The following is a 16,794-nucleotide window of genomic DNA, read 5'->3' as shown; positions in this document are numbered from 1 at the left end:
GGGAATACAAAACAATATAAAAAAAATCCTAACGGACAAATGAACCAAACAACAATGATCATACAATTGGTAAATAAGACAATTTAAGTAAACATTAAGGTAGCTCACAAACAATAAATATAAACAAACCGAAATTATTCAAAATTAATAAAATAAAAATCGTAATAAATTTAAATAAATAAATATATGAGCCATCGGCGACATTCCCACCCCCGTGGATCGGCAACGATTCACTACTCCAAATCAAGGACTGCTAGTTTGGAAACTGGGCGTTTAAGTATTCCACTACTTGTTTGGACATCAGCCTTCGGATTACACCATCACTGCCAGGAAACACATTTACGACACGACCTCTCTTCCAATCTCGGCGGGAAACAGCTGGATCACAAATTAGTACAAGATCTCCCGGGGCCACAGGCTTCGTATGTTCGCACCATTTGGATCGTCTTGTAAGTGTGGGCAAATATTCCACAATCCATCTTTTCCAAAAATGATCTCGTAGCTGTCGAGCAATTCGCCACTGCTTCTTCAGTACCACTGGCTTTGTAATTTCAATACCTTCTGGCGTTTGAGCCGTATTTGCAGAACCCAACAAGAAATGATTAGGCGTCAATGGTTCTTCGTCTTCCGGACTGACAGGCAAGTGAGTCAATGGGCGAGAGTTCACGATGTTTTCAGCTTCAATTAAAAAACTTTGCAAGGTGTGCTCTTTTGGGGCGACTTCTTTTAGGGTTACTCTTAAAACCTTTTTAACACATTGAACCATTCGCTCCCATATTCCACCTTCTGCAGGATTATGTGGACAATTAAACTGCCATTCAATGCCCCTTGTGGACAACTCATCTTCAATTTTAACCAGATCAAATACTTCATCAAATCGCTGGGCTTCTTGGTTAACTCCAACAAAATTCTTTCCGTTATCACTCCGAATCTTCGACGGGGTGCCACGACGATTTATAAAATTCCGTATAGCCAAAATACACGAATCAGTAGATAGATCATAGGCCACTTCTAAATGTACAGCTCTGATTGTAAGGCACGTAAACAGGGCAACCCAACGTTTTTCATGGCGTCTACCAACAGTCACATTTAATGGGCCAAAATAGTCAACACCAGTATAAGTAAATGGCCGGACATATGGAGTTAGTCTATCACTTGGCAACGATCCCATAAAAGGAGCTACTGGAACAGCACGACGAATCTTACAAATGTTGCAATTTGATGTGGTCTTTCTCAACAGATTTCGAAGTCGTGGAATCCAGAACCTTTTCCTTATTTCGCCTATGGTAGCCTCAAAAATTTGATGTCTCATTTTATTATGCACATGGGCAACAAATAGTTGTGTAAAGCGGTGACAGGACGACAAAATAATGGGGTGCCTGGCATCTAAAGGCAACCAACTCGCAGCATCAATACGACCGCTCACTCGAAGTAAATTATTTTCATCAAAATAAGGCGAAAGGGAAAATAACTCGTTGTCCTTTTTTAAAGAACCATCAGATTTTAAAACGTTTATTTCAAAGGCGAAACACTCTTCTTGGGACAGACGACACAGACTAGTTTCAGCAACCCTTAACTCTTCAGCACACAGGCATCTCGAACCATTACATTTATCACAATTTCGGCAGCGATTGATAAATCTCAGAACCCAAGCCATTGTTCGTTTAAGCCTGAGAAATGAAGAAAAACGATTAAAATCAATAACTAAATTTGTACTAACCAGCATAACAAATTTGGGGCGTAGTTCTTCTTCACACAAATCATCAGATTTCTCAGAATTCTTATTCGGCCAGTCAGCTTCGTTTTCATAAAAAAATTGTGGCCCTTGGAACCAACGTGTTTCAATGGAAAAATCAACTTTATTTTCAGCTCTTGTAGTATCATCGGCAACATTGAGAACTGTAGGCAACCATCTCCAAACATCTTCACTGGCATCAACAAAAATATGCAGCTCTATCTCCAAGGGCAAACCATTTCCAAAATAAAATCGTGGAACCTTTACATGGACAACATTTCTTAGCTCTTGGCGCCATTTATTCCACATCGCTTGTAATGACACTGACAACATCTCGTCCCAAAGTACACTATGTCTCCTGAGCATTTCAAAACCAGCAACTTTATGTATTTCCTTCACATAATGGGCAATACATGGCGAACAGGCAGCTCCAAACGTCATCACAAGCATTTCATACACTTCCGGTGGACCACTAGCATCATCTCGCCACAAGAACCTCTGCGAACACCTGTCTTCCTCAGCAACAACAACTTGATGAAACATTTCCTTTATGTCCCCACAAACAGCTACGGAACCGATTCTAAAATTAAATAAAACTGATGGCAACGGTTTGTATTGCTGAGGGCCTTTCAATAACTTTGAATTCAACGAGACACCTTCCACATTTGCTGCTGCATCGAACACCATACGAATCTTCCCTGGCTTATTAGGGTTTACGACACCAAAGTGGGGCAAGTACCATGTTCTCGGATGAAACGTATCGACTTCACTCAATGATAATTTGCGTACATACCGCTTCTGCAAATATTCACTCATTATTTGTTTATAGGCCGCACCAAATTCAGGATTATTTTTCATTTTTCTTTCCATTCCAAAAAATCTATTAAGGGCCATGGAATAGCTATCCGGCAGGACTACGTCATCATTACACCATAGTAGTCTGGATTCAAATCTTCCGGCAACCCTCTTCGTCGAATTTCTCAATATCTCTCGTGCACGTAAATCATCTCTTGACTCAATCACTGGTAGAGCCTTAACACCAAAATTTTCAGTTTCAAAATAATTTGCCACCAAATTATTTAAATTATCCAACTGTGTCAGCAAACATGTTTGTGTTCCAGGGCGACCTCCTTTCACGTTTCCAAAAACAACCCATCCAAGAGGAGTATTGGCAGCATATGGACCAGCATCTTCCAAAGGGACTATTTCATAGGGCAATCCTAAATGGCAATGGTCCAATCCAATTAGTACCTTTGGAGCCACACATTCATATGAGTTTAAAGGCACACCATGATTCTTTACTAAATCCGCATTAAATCTCTGACTAGGCAACTTCAAATTCGAGACACCATACACATTTTTCAAAGCATATTTCCTCTTCTTATTAACACCACTCACATGAAGATCCACCACCATAACTGGTTCTTGTGCCGATTTACCACCATACCAACTCAAATTCAATTGACTTTGTCGACCATGCAGTCCAAGCTGTCTCACTAAAGAGCTATCCATCATCGTGACCGAAGAACCTTCATCTAGGAGTGCATAAGTTTCAATAGCACAATTTGGTCCATAAAGAACCACTGGGAGCACTCTGAACAACAAATCACTTCTTTCACTAACACTGGAAACACAACTAAGCACTGGCTCGACTGTTGAAGCTCTCTCTGTTGGCGGCACATTTACGGATCGTTCACTTGGTTCATTAGGTTTAGTTTCATGCAATAATTTGTTGTGATTTCTTTGGCACTTTTCCATTGGACACTGCTTACGCCGACGACAATCTTTACTTGAATGACCACCACTGAGACACGAAAAACATAACTTCAATCTCTTCACTTCGCTCCATCTATTAGGCACACTCAATTCTAAAAATTTCTTACAATCAAAAATTTTATGTGGGCCAACACAATAAAAACATTTTAACTGACGTTCTGAGCCATCAGAAGCATATAAAACCACTTTTCGTTTTGGATCACTGTTAGATCTATTGCCATTTGAACTGCTTATTTGCACACTTCTTACCAAATTTGCAACACGCTGGAGCCAGGTACTAAAATCCAAAATAGTCGGCAACTGAGGTAAAGTTGAAGCAAACTGGGCCCAATCCAAACGTTTGCTCATTGGAAGCTTCTGTACTAACTCCTCCATGAGTGTTGGATTCGACAAATGTTGATAACTATTGGCAGATTCCAAAAATGATGCTAAATTTCTGACCTTAATGGAATACGGCACCAATTTATCGATCGCGTTTTCTGCTATGGGCTGAACTTCCTTCATCTGTTGCAATTGACATCGAATAAGCAACTCTGGGCGACCATATTGTAGCTTTAATTGCTCTATAACTGTTGGCACATTATTTGGGTGGATGAGCAATGACTTCACGCACTCTCTGGCTTCACCTTTCAAAGCCTTCTGCAATCTCAAACAATTTTCAAAATTATTGTATGAATATGCCGCTGTCGAATGTTCAAGGGCAGACAAAAACATTGGCCAGTCCTCGGGAGTACCACAAAATTCGGGCAGATCGTAAAGTTTGCGTTGTACTGGCATGGGCACTGTAGCAGGGGAAACAATAAGAGGCTGAGATGTCATCAACTGGTCTGACTGACTAACATAGGAATATGGCGTTGGATTCCGGCGATCAACCATGTTCTCAGGGCCGCTGCTAATACTTTGGATGACTGGCGCATTATGTCCAATAACATTCGGCGTATTTAAATTTTGATTTGCTCTTAAAGCACGTTGAGCGTTTGCCAATTGAGCTTGCAGGATATCAATTTGTCGTTGCAGGTTCTCATTACACAGTGCAACAGTGAAAAAAACACACGATCATGACAGTATAGATTCGACTCTACTACCAAAGGGTAGTAAAACCCTATACTCAGTTTGCCCATTTTGGTGACCGATTTTTTTTTATGGGCCCCCAAAGTTTCTGAAAATCAGTGGGGCCTCTAAAAAAGGTGTCATCAGGTTTTGGTTAACAGCTAATTCAGACTTTGTGCTACGGCTTAACTTTATATGGCAATAATATAGCTAAGAGTCCGCCAAATAAATTTTGTTAAAATTTGTTTCCAAAAAATAGCTTTTTCGTGCACTTTTGTTGAAAAAATATAGGAAGAAAATTTTTTTTTTTTACTTTTTTTAGAATAACTTCCAGGGACTCCTAATTTTTCAATAACAATATCTCGCAAAGTTGTAGCTACGGTAAATTTGAATAACTCTCGTGAACATATCAAAGCAATCCGAACATACCTAGGTATTCTAAATAGCTGTCAAAAATCACTTTGTAGCTTAAAATTTGTAGTTTTTTACTAATTTTTGACTCTAAAACAATAATTTTTTGTTAAAAATGTATGTTCGAGTGTATACTTCTCTATTGTGCTGGAATAACGAAGAATGGGCAAATCATTATCGGTATGATCCGGGCGCATAACTTTATCCAATCTTGATCATGCAAGACCGGCTTGATGCAAGATATGAAAAAACTTTAAAATTTTTGAAAGTGGGCAAGGTTTGTGGAACTTCTGAAGTGTAAATATAAGCTTTTTATATAAGTTTTTGATATCGGTGGAAACCTAATGACTTAAAGATTGACATTTTAGTGAAATGAATAATTTTGTGACGTCATTTACCTTAAAAACTAATAATATTTTAAAATGGTGATTTTCCATCAAGAAAAATAAAAACTTTGAATTAATGTAAAATTTGAACAGTTACAGACATCACAATAAAATTTGGAAGTAATATAGACCTAAATATTCGTAAGTCAATGGCATCACTAATGTTGCCATTCTTTGTTTTTAAACACCGAAATTCCTAAAACGGCGAAAATTTGTTCCAAAAACTAAGTTTTTTTTAGAAAATAGCCCACTTTGACGTTATTTACAGCATGATAGTAAAAACGTTCTGTATGTATATAAACAACATATGGGGCTATACAAATGTGATGAGCTTTTGAGGGTCGGTGTTTTGCGTTTTTAGAATTTTTTACTCAAACCTAATTTTTTTTTTCAAAATTGCCCAAGTTTGGATAGGGCTGGGGGGTACAATGTCCGCTTAAGTTAGTCAAATGTTACCTTATATGTTTTTGCATTAAGTTCTCTTTCCAGATCATAAAAAAATTTATATAGTCCCGAAGAAAATTAGTTTTTTATAAAAGAAAATATATGGGGACTTTTTTGGGAAAAAACTTAAAAAACACACGCATACAAAGTTGAAATATATAAAAAGATGCTTCAACTTTGGATGCGTGTAACTTTTTATAGGGACGAAATAATTGTTATCAGATTTGTTTTATTTTCTTTAGAATTTTATCGCAAATATACGTCATATATAAAAAAACAAATTTCGACCTTTCGTAGCCCCATCAAATTTAAAATACGAAAAAAAGATCGGGCAAAATTTAAAAAATATTAAACCCAAATATCTCTTGAACTAAAAGAGATAACTACAGATAAAATCATATTTTTTGTAGACCTTCTCAAGGTCTATCTATATTTGAAATTGCAGCTCATTCGGATCATAAATGACTTTTTGGCAATTTTTTTATAAATGTGTGACATTGAAGGTCCACCCACTGATCCCCATTCCGAACACCTCAGCCGAGTAAATAATACAGCACAACATAGAAGTGTGGACTTGATAATACTATTTTTACAACAAAATCTTTGTTTTAGCGTCAAAAAATAGGAAAAACGTAAATTGTTAAGGTACAAAGTGATCTTTATGTGCTATGTAGAGTGACTAGACACATTCAGAATGCATTGATATGTTCACAAGAGTTATTCAAATTTACCGTAGCTACAACTTTGCGAGATATTGTTATTGAAAAATTAGGAGTCCCTGGAAGTTATTCTAAAAAAAGTAAAAAAAAAAATTTTCTTCCTATATTTTTTCAACAAAAGTGCACGAAAAAGCTATTTGTTGGAAACAAATTTTAACAAAATTTATTTGGCGGACTCTTAGCTATATTATTGCCATATAAAGTTAAGCCGTAGCACAAAGTCTGAATTAGCTGTTAACCAAAACCTGATGGCACCTTTTTTAGAGGCCCCACTGATTTTCAGAAACTTTGGGGGCCCATAAAAAAAAATCGGTCACCAAAATGGGCAAACTGAGTATAGGGTTGTACTACCCTTTGGTAGTAGAGTCGAACCTATACTGTCATGATCTTGTGTTTTTCCAAAAGTCTCCATTTGTTGCATAGTGTTATCAGACGATATGGTTTGTGGTGGCTGGGTTCTCACATTAGGACCGGGCACTAACGGCGGCAGACTAAAGGGCTCTTCACTTGTTGAACTGAAAATGTTTTGCGTTGATACAGCAGGTGTCGGTTCTCTAGGGGCACTTATAGAGGCACTAGTTACCGTTGTTCCGAGGGCAACAGAACTGACATTTTGTACCGACGGCATTTGAGAAACATTTGCTGAACTATTTGTTCCGGCAGGCGCAAATTCACAAATATTTAACAGCAACACACTCCAAATATTTTACAAAAAATTAATTTGTTCCGGCAGGCTTGGGGCTTCACAAAAATTCACAACTTAATTGCTATTCACTGCAGATTAAAATTTAATTGCTCCGGCAGCCAAGGAACCACACAATTTATCACAAATAAAAAACACAATTTGTTCCAGCAGGACAGGTTACAATACACACAAATTCAGCTTAAAGTTTTACTCGTTCCGGCGTGTAAGGAACCACAAAAATTTCATACTTTAGTTTAAACACTTGTACCGGCAGGCATGGAACGGCTTCACAATTATTTCTATTTGTTCCGGCAGCTTGGAACCACAAATTCACATAAAGTACAATTAAAATGTTCCGGCAGGCAAGGAACCACAAAATCCAATAAAATTTGTTCCGACGGGCAAGGAAACACAAGATCGCTCAAAGTTTGCAAAATAAAATTTGTTCCGACGGGCAAGGAACCACAAGATCGCTCAAAAAATTGCGAAATAAAATTTGTTCCGGCAGGCAAGGAACCACAAGTTCGCTCATAGAGTGCGAAATAAAATTTGTTCCGACGGGCAAGGAACCACAAGATCGATCAAAAAATTGCGAAATAAAATTTGTCGCTGGCTGCGACCTGAGCCTATATGTTGAGGACAGCGAATTTAACCAGTCTCAAATAAATGAACCACAAATTTATAATTAATGATGCATATACTTGAGCAACCGTTTATTTCTAAAAAAAAGAACTTATTACAAAAAAATAACTTATAAATATATTAAGCGACTTACCGCAGTAACTAAATTTTAATTCTAAAGCCAGTTATTACTGAGCCTACAAATTTCTTTTTGTTTATGTACTATTACAACAGTTCATTTCCAAATAAATAAACTGAACGAAAATACTGCAGTATAATTTAGGGACAAAAAGTGCGATTAGTTCGTAAACAAATATGAACAAAAGGGAATACAAAACAATATAAAAAAAATCCTAACGGACAAATGAACCAAACAGCAATGATCATACAATTGGTAAATAAGACAATTTAAGTAAACATTAAGGTAGCTCACAAACAATAAATATAAACAAACCGAAATTATTCAAAATTAATAAAATAAAAATCGTAATAAATTTAAATAAATAAATATATGAGCCATCGGCGACACTATGTATCTCCACAAATTTCTCACCAAATAAGTTTTATATATACAAAATTCATGTCACCAAATTTTGTCACGAGCGGTCCATAATAAGTCATAGCTCCCATATAGACCCGCTTCCGAAAATCACTTTAATATGCATAAATCGCTTAAACATTTTGGTATACACACAAAATTCAACATAGTTAACTTTCATATAGACATAAATCACACGACCCAATTTCATATTCATAAGAATTAATTGATCTTTCAAACTGCATTTTTAGTATTTTTCATTTTCATAAAAATTTGCCTTATTTACAAAATTTATGGAAAAATTTCGAAAAATTTTAATGTAGGGCACCTTATTGAGCCAATTCATTACAAAAACTAAAAATTTTTGCACACAAAAATAAAGCTCTGACATTTTTCTTTTAAACTGTGTCCTCAAAAGTAATGAAAATCTTGGATCTTGACAAAGTTATGAATAAAACTCAAAAAAAAGCCGACAAACCCGATTTTTGGCAAAAACTCGATTTGAGCAACCTCCAAACTACTTCCGAAAAATCTCAAAAATACTCTACGCTTGAGCACCCTTGAAAATAAGAAAAAATACTTTGTTTGGGACACACTAATATACACCATTATTTTTTTTATTGCGTAATAACTGATTCTATTTGTGGTAAAAATTTGGTGAAATTCTACTTCCACAAAGTGGGTCAAAAGATCAATTGAAATATTACTTTTGTTCTAGATATCTACTAACACAAACATTTTAAACTCAATTATTTCGAAATGGCAAAAAAATTGTACACTATTGTTTTATTAAGAGGACGATATGTACATCCTGCTCACTTAAACTTTTCATAACATATTTAGGCACCTTTTTAACACTTTGGTTTGAACACTTTATATTCCTGAAATCATTCTCCTTGTATGAGATGATTATCTAAGATCTTCTTAACAATAGTTAAATTACCCAGATTTCATTTATTAAAAAAAATAGGTAGCTGCAAGATTTGAAGAATACATAAAAAAGTTATTTAAAATTTTTATTCCTATATACAAAACAAATAAAAGTCCCGGGGCATTATTATAATATAAGAAAATTTCAACAATTTCTCACACATTAAAAAACTATAATTAATTGTTCATTAAAGCGAATATTTGACAAAAATACTGTGTTTTATGAATCGTAAGAAGTTTTTGTGGCACTATTTAAATTTAAATATTTCATGGGTGTCTAAATAAAATGTTTTTGTTCTAAGTGCTTTTAAAATATTTGTATTTCAATAATAAATTAAAACATGCAAAAATTTTAAAATATTCATACATTTTTTTAGGAAATTCTGACACATGAACATTTACAGTCACATAAACAAACACAATCACCGACACAAATATGTGTAAGTAAAAATTGATATGAGTGTGAGACCTAAATGTTTACATGAATTAAAGCCAAATCTACAGTGGGTAACAAAACAGACTTCAAATTGTTATTAGATGCATAAATAGAGATGAAACTCTAAAAAATTATAAAAAAAAAATCAAGTGTTGTTGTCAAACTACTTGGGGTTTTTATCCTCTATATAGTTTCATCTATATAGTTTAAAGGATCAACTTACTTTTACCTGTAACTGTTTGAAACAATTTTGTTATTATTGTTATCGTTGTAATATTATTATTGCTATTGTTGTTGGCTGTTGCTGTTGTTGTTGATATTTTTAGTGCTGATGTTATTGCCATCCGTACTGAAGACATTCACATAAACAATGATTGATGTTTGTTTAATGCGGCTTAGCTCACACACAAATCAACTTAAATTGTAAACCATTCACGTGTGATATTCCGTTTGTATGTACTATATATGTTTGCTTTATTTTAGAGGAAAACAATCATCATCAACATCGTTGTTACCATATCATCCTTATCATCTTAATCATCATCATTCCTGTTGTCATCATCATTCCAAATACACCCTCTCCACTCTTATGCTGCCTTTCATGCAATGAATTGAGTTTTCATGTGTAAAATTTCATCATACATACATATATTGTACACATGTCGAGTACACTGAATGTAAATATATTTGAATTTTAGTTACAACAAGTAGATTTCATTTATTGTATGTACTTTATGTATTTCAAATGTATTTATTTGAAACGGTGTTTAACTGTCTGGAATGAAAATGTTTAAATTTTAATATAGCTACAGACACATGTACATATGTATACAAACTGCCAAATGAGATTTAGTTGTGAACAAACAAAAACAATATCAACGCCATTATTAATATCAACGTCACATAAAACTATAGAAATGATAATAATAAATTCGTTTATTTATTTAAATTTTATTAATTTATGACTTTGTTTAGTAGCTTTTGCCTTCCATACAAAAAAGAGGAAGTTTCGCATTTTTAAAACAAGTAAGAAAGTATGGTCGGCCAAGCCCGACCATATAATACCCTACACTAAGTAAAAGATCAAAAACAGTTTTCTTTCAAAATTTCAATAATTTATATTTTTGAGTGATTTTCGGAAGTGGGCCTTATATGGGGCCTATGACCAATTATGGGCTGATCACCATGAAATTAGGACGTGTGATTTATATCTATATGAAGGTTTACTATGTTGAATTTTGTGAGTATACCAGCATTTTTAAGTGATTTATGCACGTTAAAGTGATTTTCGGAAGCGGGTCTATATGGGAGCTATGACTAATTATGGACCGATCGTAACAAAATTTGGTGACATGAATTTTGTATATATAAAACTTATTTGGAACACAATTTGTGGAGATACATTTACAAATTAATAATTTATGACCGATAAAGTCCAATTTCGGAAGGATATTTGTATGGGGGCTAGGTGAAAAAATAGACCGATTTCAGCCAGTTTCAATAAGCTTGGTCCTTGGGCCGAAAAAATAATATGTTCCAAATTTGATCGAAATATCTTCAAAATTGCGACCTGTACTCTGCGCACAAGGTTTACATGGACAGCCAGCCAGCCAGCCAGCCAACCAGACGGACGGACGGACATCGTTTAATCGACTCAGAAAGTGATTCTAGGTCGATCGGTATACTTTAAGGTGGGTGTTAGACTAATATTTTTTGACGTTACAAACATCTGCACAAACGTATAATACCCTCCCCACCATGGTGGTGTAGGGTATAATTAAAAAAGATGAAACAAAAATAACAAAATGTTTCTGATGAATTATTAAATACAAAATATGTATATATAAATAGTTTATAAATTATTTAACGGGCTGTTTTTCCAAAAAAAAAAAAAAAAAACAAAATACAACTTATATTTATGTGCATTAAAACTGTCAGCGATATTGGTTTAATGTCAAATTTATGGTTTCATGCGAGATCAAATACGCATTATTTTAACTAGTAAAACAGTGGTCATGGTCAAAACAAATATCAAAATTTTATATAGTAAGTGGTACTTTGGAAAGAGGATCTTCTTAATCAATGGTGTCATAAAATAAACCAACCTTAATTTAGAGCAAACAATTTAAAAGAAAGAGCTTACTAGATGCTTCTAAGTTTGTTAATTTATAAAAATGAATAAAGTACCATTAATTTACAAAAGTAGTATTTAGTTGTTGGAAGGTTCCCAGCTAGGGTTCCAATACCACTCAGACTTAGCTGGCTTTTATGTACTGAATACCTAATAACTAATGGCGTATGAGCAACATTTATTTAATTTGTTATTAAATATCCATCATACGCCTTCTCAAAATACATATACAGTGGTGGCCACCAATTTAAGACAAATACTTGAATTTTTTTCATCAACTGAATTTTAAGTGCGTTAGAGCCAAAATAAAAGGACCTCTAAGGGTATGCAATTTATTATTAATGTTTCTAGTTTCTCAAAAATGTTTGGAAAAATCGGTAAAACATATATGGACAAATATATGTGGAAATACGTTGACCCACCTCAGCGAACATCCGCTGTTAATAACATGATATGACCGAAACTAATGGAACTAAACAGACGAAATTTGGTCCGAATATTTTATAATAATAAAAATATAATGATATAAATGTGAGAAAATATGTTTATTTAAAAAAAAAATTTTTGTCAAGTTGTAGAAAAATCTTATGAGTTCGTGGTGAATATGTATGAATTGATACAGTCGAATAAAACACACTTGTGTGTTAAAACAGTCCTCATGCATACATATTTGTGGAAATATTTGAAAAAATAATTGACAATTACATGGAATTTAGCAAACAATTTTTGTCTTAATTACCTGGCCACCACTGTATAATTCAAACAAAAATTTTATTATAGAAGTTTAAATATAATTAATGCCCTTAACTTCAACAAGTAGATATCTGTGGTGTAAAATACTCAGCAGGTATAGTTACCTAAAAGGTAATTAATATGAATTCATTTAAATTTCCCCACAAAAATTGTGGCAGCTATATAATCAGCTGAAGATTTGTCTCCTAAGTTTGTGAATTCCATGTTGCCTTTTTGTTTAATTTTGAGTGGAATATTTTGAGAATTCATAAACTGTCTTTAAATATATTCAGTGTCGAATGGGGAATTCCCCTTTTTAGTTTTATTCACATTGTGTTTGTTGTTCAAAAATAATGGAAAAAAAATGTTGCTAAAATCCCGGATAATAGAGGTAATTACGGTTAATCGATGCAAAACAGTTGAAATCGATCCAAAATTTGTTTCTTTTTCTTTCACGGATAATTGGTGTTGCCGGATAATCGAATCACGGATAATCGAGGACTCACTGTTGTATTTTCTGTGGTCGCAAATGAAAAATGTAGAAACTACAAACGGAATGACAAACTTATATATACCCGCTCGGTTGATATTTAAAATCGGTCCATAAATGGCTGAGATATAAGGAAAAAACCGGGATCACCACGATTTTTTCCTATTTTTTTATCTATTACTAAGTCATTAATATAGACAATATGGGTATCCAAAATTCAAATTCCATTGCAACGATGTATATAAGGCTATAGTAAGTTGGCTCAAAATCGGGAAAAAAAAATTTTTTTATAATTTTTCTTAAAAAATTTATTGAAAAAAAATTTTAATTAAAAAAATTATTTAAAAAAATTTTAAAAAACAATTTAAAAAACCCTTTTTAAAAATAAATTAAAAAACAATTTCGAAAATAAAAAAAATTTTGTTTACCTAAAAATATTTAAAAATTGTATTTTAATGTATAATTTGGTGAACGATATATAAGCTCTCTTACTTGTGTGATACTTTTTTATCCACATGCAAATGATACAAATTTTGTTTAAATAAATTTCATTATCGTTGTGTGGAATTCATGATAAAAAATGCATGTCTATGTTTATTTATAGAAAAACATTATTTTATCAAAAAAAATGTACTAAGGATATATTAAAATTGTATCTCTTATGTGTTCAAATTAAACCAAAAAGAAGCAAAATACAGTTTATATGCTGTAGGTTTCGAATTTGAAAAAGTACCAAACACCTATCTGTTAATTTGTTAAGTAGATAAAGATGGATTTTAAATTTTGTTGTATCTATATTAGTTTAGTAGATATAAAGTTATCCGAAATTATCCGTTTTGACCCCTGAACCTTCGAATTTCCTAAATTCCCTTCATTGTGGATCTACATAGTGAGGGAGGAACGTATAGTCCAAATTTACTATACCCTGATGTGACTAGAGATGAATTTCCTAAATGTGCTTAGTGTTTCCTTGAAATAAACAAAATAATTTACAGCAACTCATCTTACATTACAAGTGTCTCATCTCACAGGGATATGATAATCATTAGCATTAGTCATTTTTAAATAGATGCTGCAATTAACTTGAGTTGGATTCGACATTACTTCGTCGGTTATGTCAAGAAGGTTTCAATAGCACGACATGACGCCAGGTTAAACCATGTGGCCTCTGCAGGGCTTCAATACAGATAGATACTAGGGTATTCATTCGACTAATGATCGTTCGATTAATCGAATAATTTCTTACGAATAATTATTCGAACAATATAAAAATTACCATTTTCGAATAATGAATAATTCGAACAATTTTATGTAGAATAATCGAATAAAACGAATAAATGTTCATATATATTAAAATTTATTAAACTGCTTAAAATTTTTCATAATTTCAAATTTAAATAAATAAAGAAATTCGACAAATAACTAAAGACAAATGGACTTTCGGTCACTCTAGATGAGTGTCTCGATAACTCCTTCTATAAATATAGAAATAATACTGCATGAAGTTACAATTCTAAAAACAAATCTTTCAAAATGTTTAACTTAGGACTTGAACCAATGAAAATAAAAGGTACAGAATAAAATATTTGTTATTTAGCTGGCGAAATATTTGAAGAATCGTAATTAATAATCAAAATAGTAACTTAGATTAAAGTGAGTTGAATGTGATGGAGAATGTGATTTTGAAATGGTCGTCGAAAGTGATATTGAGGATGACATTTATAATGATTATATTGAAATAGATGAAGGACATGATCTGAAAATATATGTATATAAGTGATGTTATTAACCGCGTAAGTACGTAAGTGTTCCAAAATATTTAATAAATCGAATGATAAACACAATATTGCAAACTAACGTTTTGTTGCAAGAAAAGCATGGAATTCGTCTTATACATGATGTTAAACATCGTAGGACATCTTTGTCTAATAAGGTAATACATTTTTTGCGTATTTATAAATGCGTCAATCTTGCATTGTCCCACTTCAAATTAACCACGTTCGCTGACAATGATATCAAACAATTGACTGATTCTCTTTATTATGTAATTCCCCAAGACCACTTTATTAAGCAAAGATTCGGCAACGTTGATAGAGCTTGATGTATAATACAATTTGTTATAAATTATTTAGAAAAAGTGAATAATTCATTTACTAAAGAATTAGTTACTCAATTTAAAACTCGAATTCGTGAACGACATAACAGTTCAAATTCATGAACGACAATAAAGTTCTTAATACGTTTAAATTGTATTTGAATTCAGGATCATGTCCAACTAGCTCAAATTTTTTAAAGCATAACTCCAAAACGGAAACTAAAGGTTTTGCTAGTCAATTGTTTTGTAGATTGTTCGGGAGTTAATCTGATCAGAATATTTCTGATGAAAATTTAATGATGGACTTTGTTTTCGAATGTTTTTTAATATTATCAATACTTGAATTGTTTAGCGTTATTTTTGGTTTTTCTTTAAAATAATATATTAAAAAACCGACATCAAAACATCATTCTTTACTTTTTAAAAAAAACTAAATTATTCGAATAATTCGATTACTTTTAAAGTGTGATCGAATTATTCGAACAAGTTAAAATCTCTTATTCGAATTATTTGTTTTATTCGAAAAAGAGAAAAATCGAATAATTCGAATACCCTAATAGATACCCACTAAATACCTTATAAATAGGGCCGTATGAGCAACATTTATTTAACTTGATTTTATATAGCAATCATACGCCTTCACAAAATACCTAAAAATATAATTCACAACTTTATATACAATAACTTTATTTATAATTTCTTTTTTTATATTCATAGCCAAATTAACTACATTGTGTGCTTTTCGATTATATCGATATTATAAACAAATAACAATTTAGTTTAACATTGTTTGCTAAATTGCTAATAATTTTATAATACAAATAAATACTGATTATTCCATTAAATACCAATTTGCTTAAAAAAATAAAAGAAACTAAAAAAACAATATCACATTTAATAGAAAGTAAATTTTAATAAATGAACAAAAAATATAAATTCAAATTTTTACAACTTTTTCCCAATATCCCATAAATTCAACCAAATAAACTTATTTAATATAGAAAAAAATAAAATAAAAGAACAACAAAAAAGGACTAAACAAAATCCACTTGCTGACTTGCAACTAACAACTGTGTAAAACTAATGCCACACTCACATGCACACTACCACATGCAGTAAAAGCTACAACAACAGCAACAACAGAAAGCTATTACTATTTTAGTTATTCACACTGACACACACTAAATACAACCGCTAGTAGAGCAACAACAACAACTAAAACATTACTTGCCTGACACTGCAGCTTTTTGAGTACACTCACACTGTACTCGTGCGCTATTAGAGTGACTCTGCAGCATAAACTAATCCGCAACAGCAATATCTAAATGCCACATACCAATACGCTTTACATAACTGTACAACCATTCGGTTGTTGTTTATTATTATTTGGTGGCTGCAAATGAATTTGAATTCAAAACCGCAAAAAAAGCACCAACCAACGCATAGTGGGGTCGATCGAAAAGAAATATTAATAAATCTGAATTTTTTAAACTACAAATTGCAATATGATGGAGGCAGAGGCTTTACGAAAATTAAATGTGTGACCTGTGACCCTGTTAGAATACAAGGTGAAATAAAGGGTGTCAAAGTCGACCAGCTCTGGTTATGAAAACAT

General features: G+C 32.9%; 1 protein-coding gene across 1 annotated transcript; it reads right to left on the bottom strand.

The window, feature by feature from the left end:
* Positions 1 to 253: 253 nt before the first annotated feature.
* Positions 254 to 7,149, bottom strand: LOC135949841 (uncharacterized). The gene is made up of 2 exons (XM_065499287.1): positions 6,894 to 7,149; positions 254 to 4,500 (listed from the first exon to the last, which is right to left on the bottom strand). The coding sequence occupies exons 1-2, from the start codon at positions 7,147 to 7,149 to the stop codon at positions 254 to 256; spliced, it is 4,503 nt and encodes a 1,500-aa protein (XP_065355359.1).
* Positions 7,150 to 16,794: the final 9,645 nt, after the last annotated feature.

This window comes from Calliphora vicina, chromosome 2 (assembly GCF_958450345.1).
Source record: "Calliphora vicina chromosome 2, idCalVici1.1, whole genome shotgun sequence".
NCBI lineage: Eukaryota > Metazoa > Arthropoda > Insecta > Diptera > Calliphoridae > Calliphora > Calliphora vicina.
The sequence above is the reverse complement of the archived record's forward strand: the minus strand, read 5'-3'. Positions and strand labels throughout refer to the sequence as shown.

Coding starts and splice junctions, on each gene's coding strand:
- LOC135949841 (XM_065499287.1), bottom strand. CDS start 7,149: ATGCCGTCGGTACAAAATGTCAGTTCTGTTGCCCTCGGAACAACGGTA. Junction 4,501..6,893: donor ACAAGATCATGACAGTATAG/GTTCGACTCTAC, acceptor ATATCCTGCAAG/CTCAATTGGCAAACGCTCAA.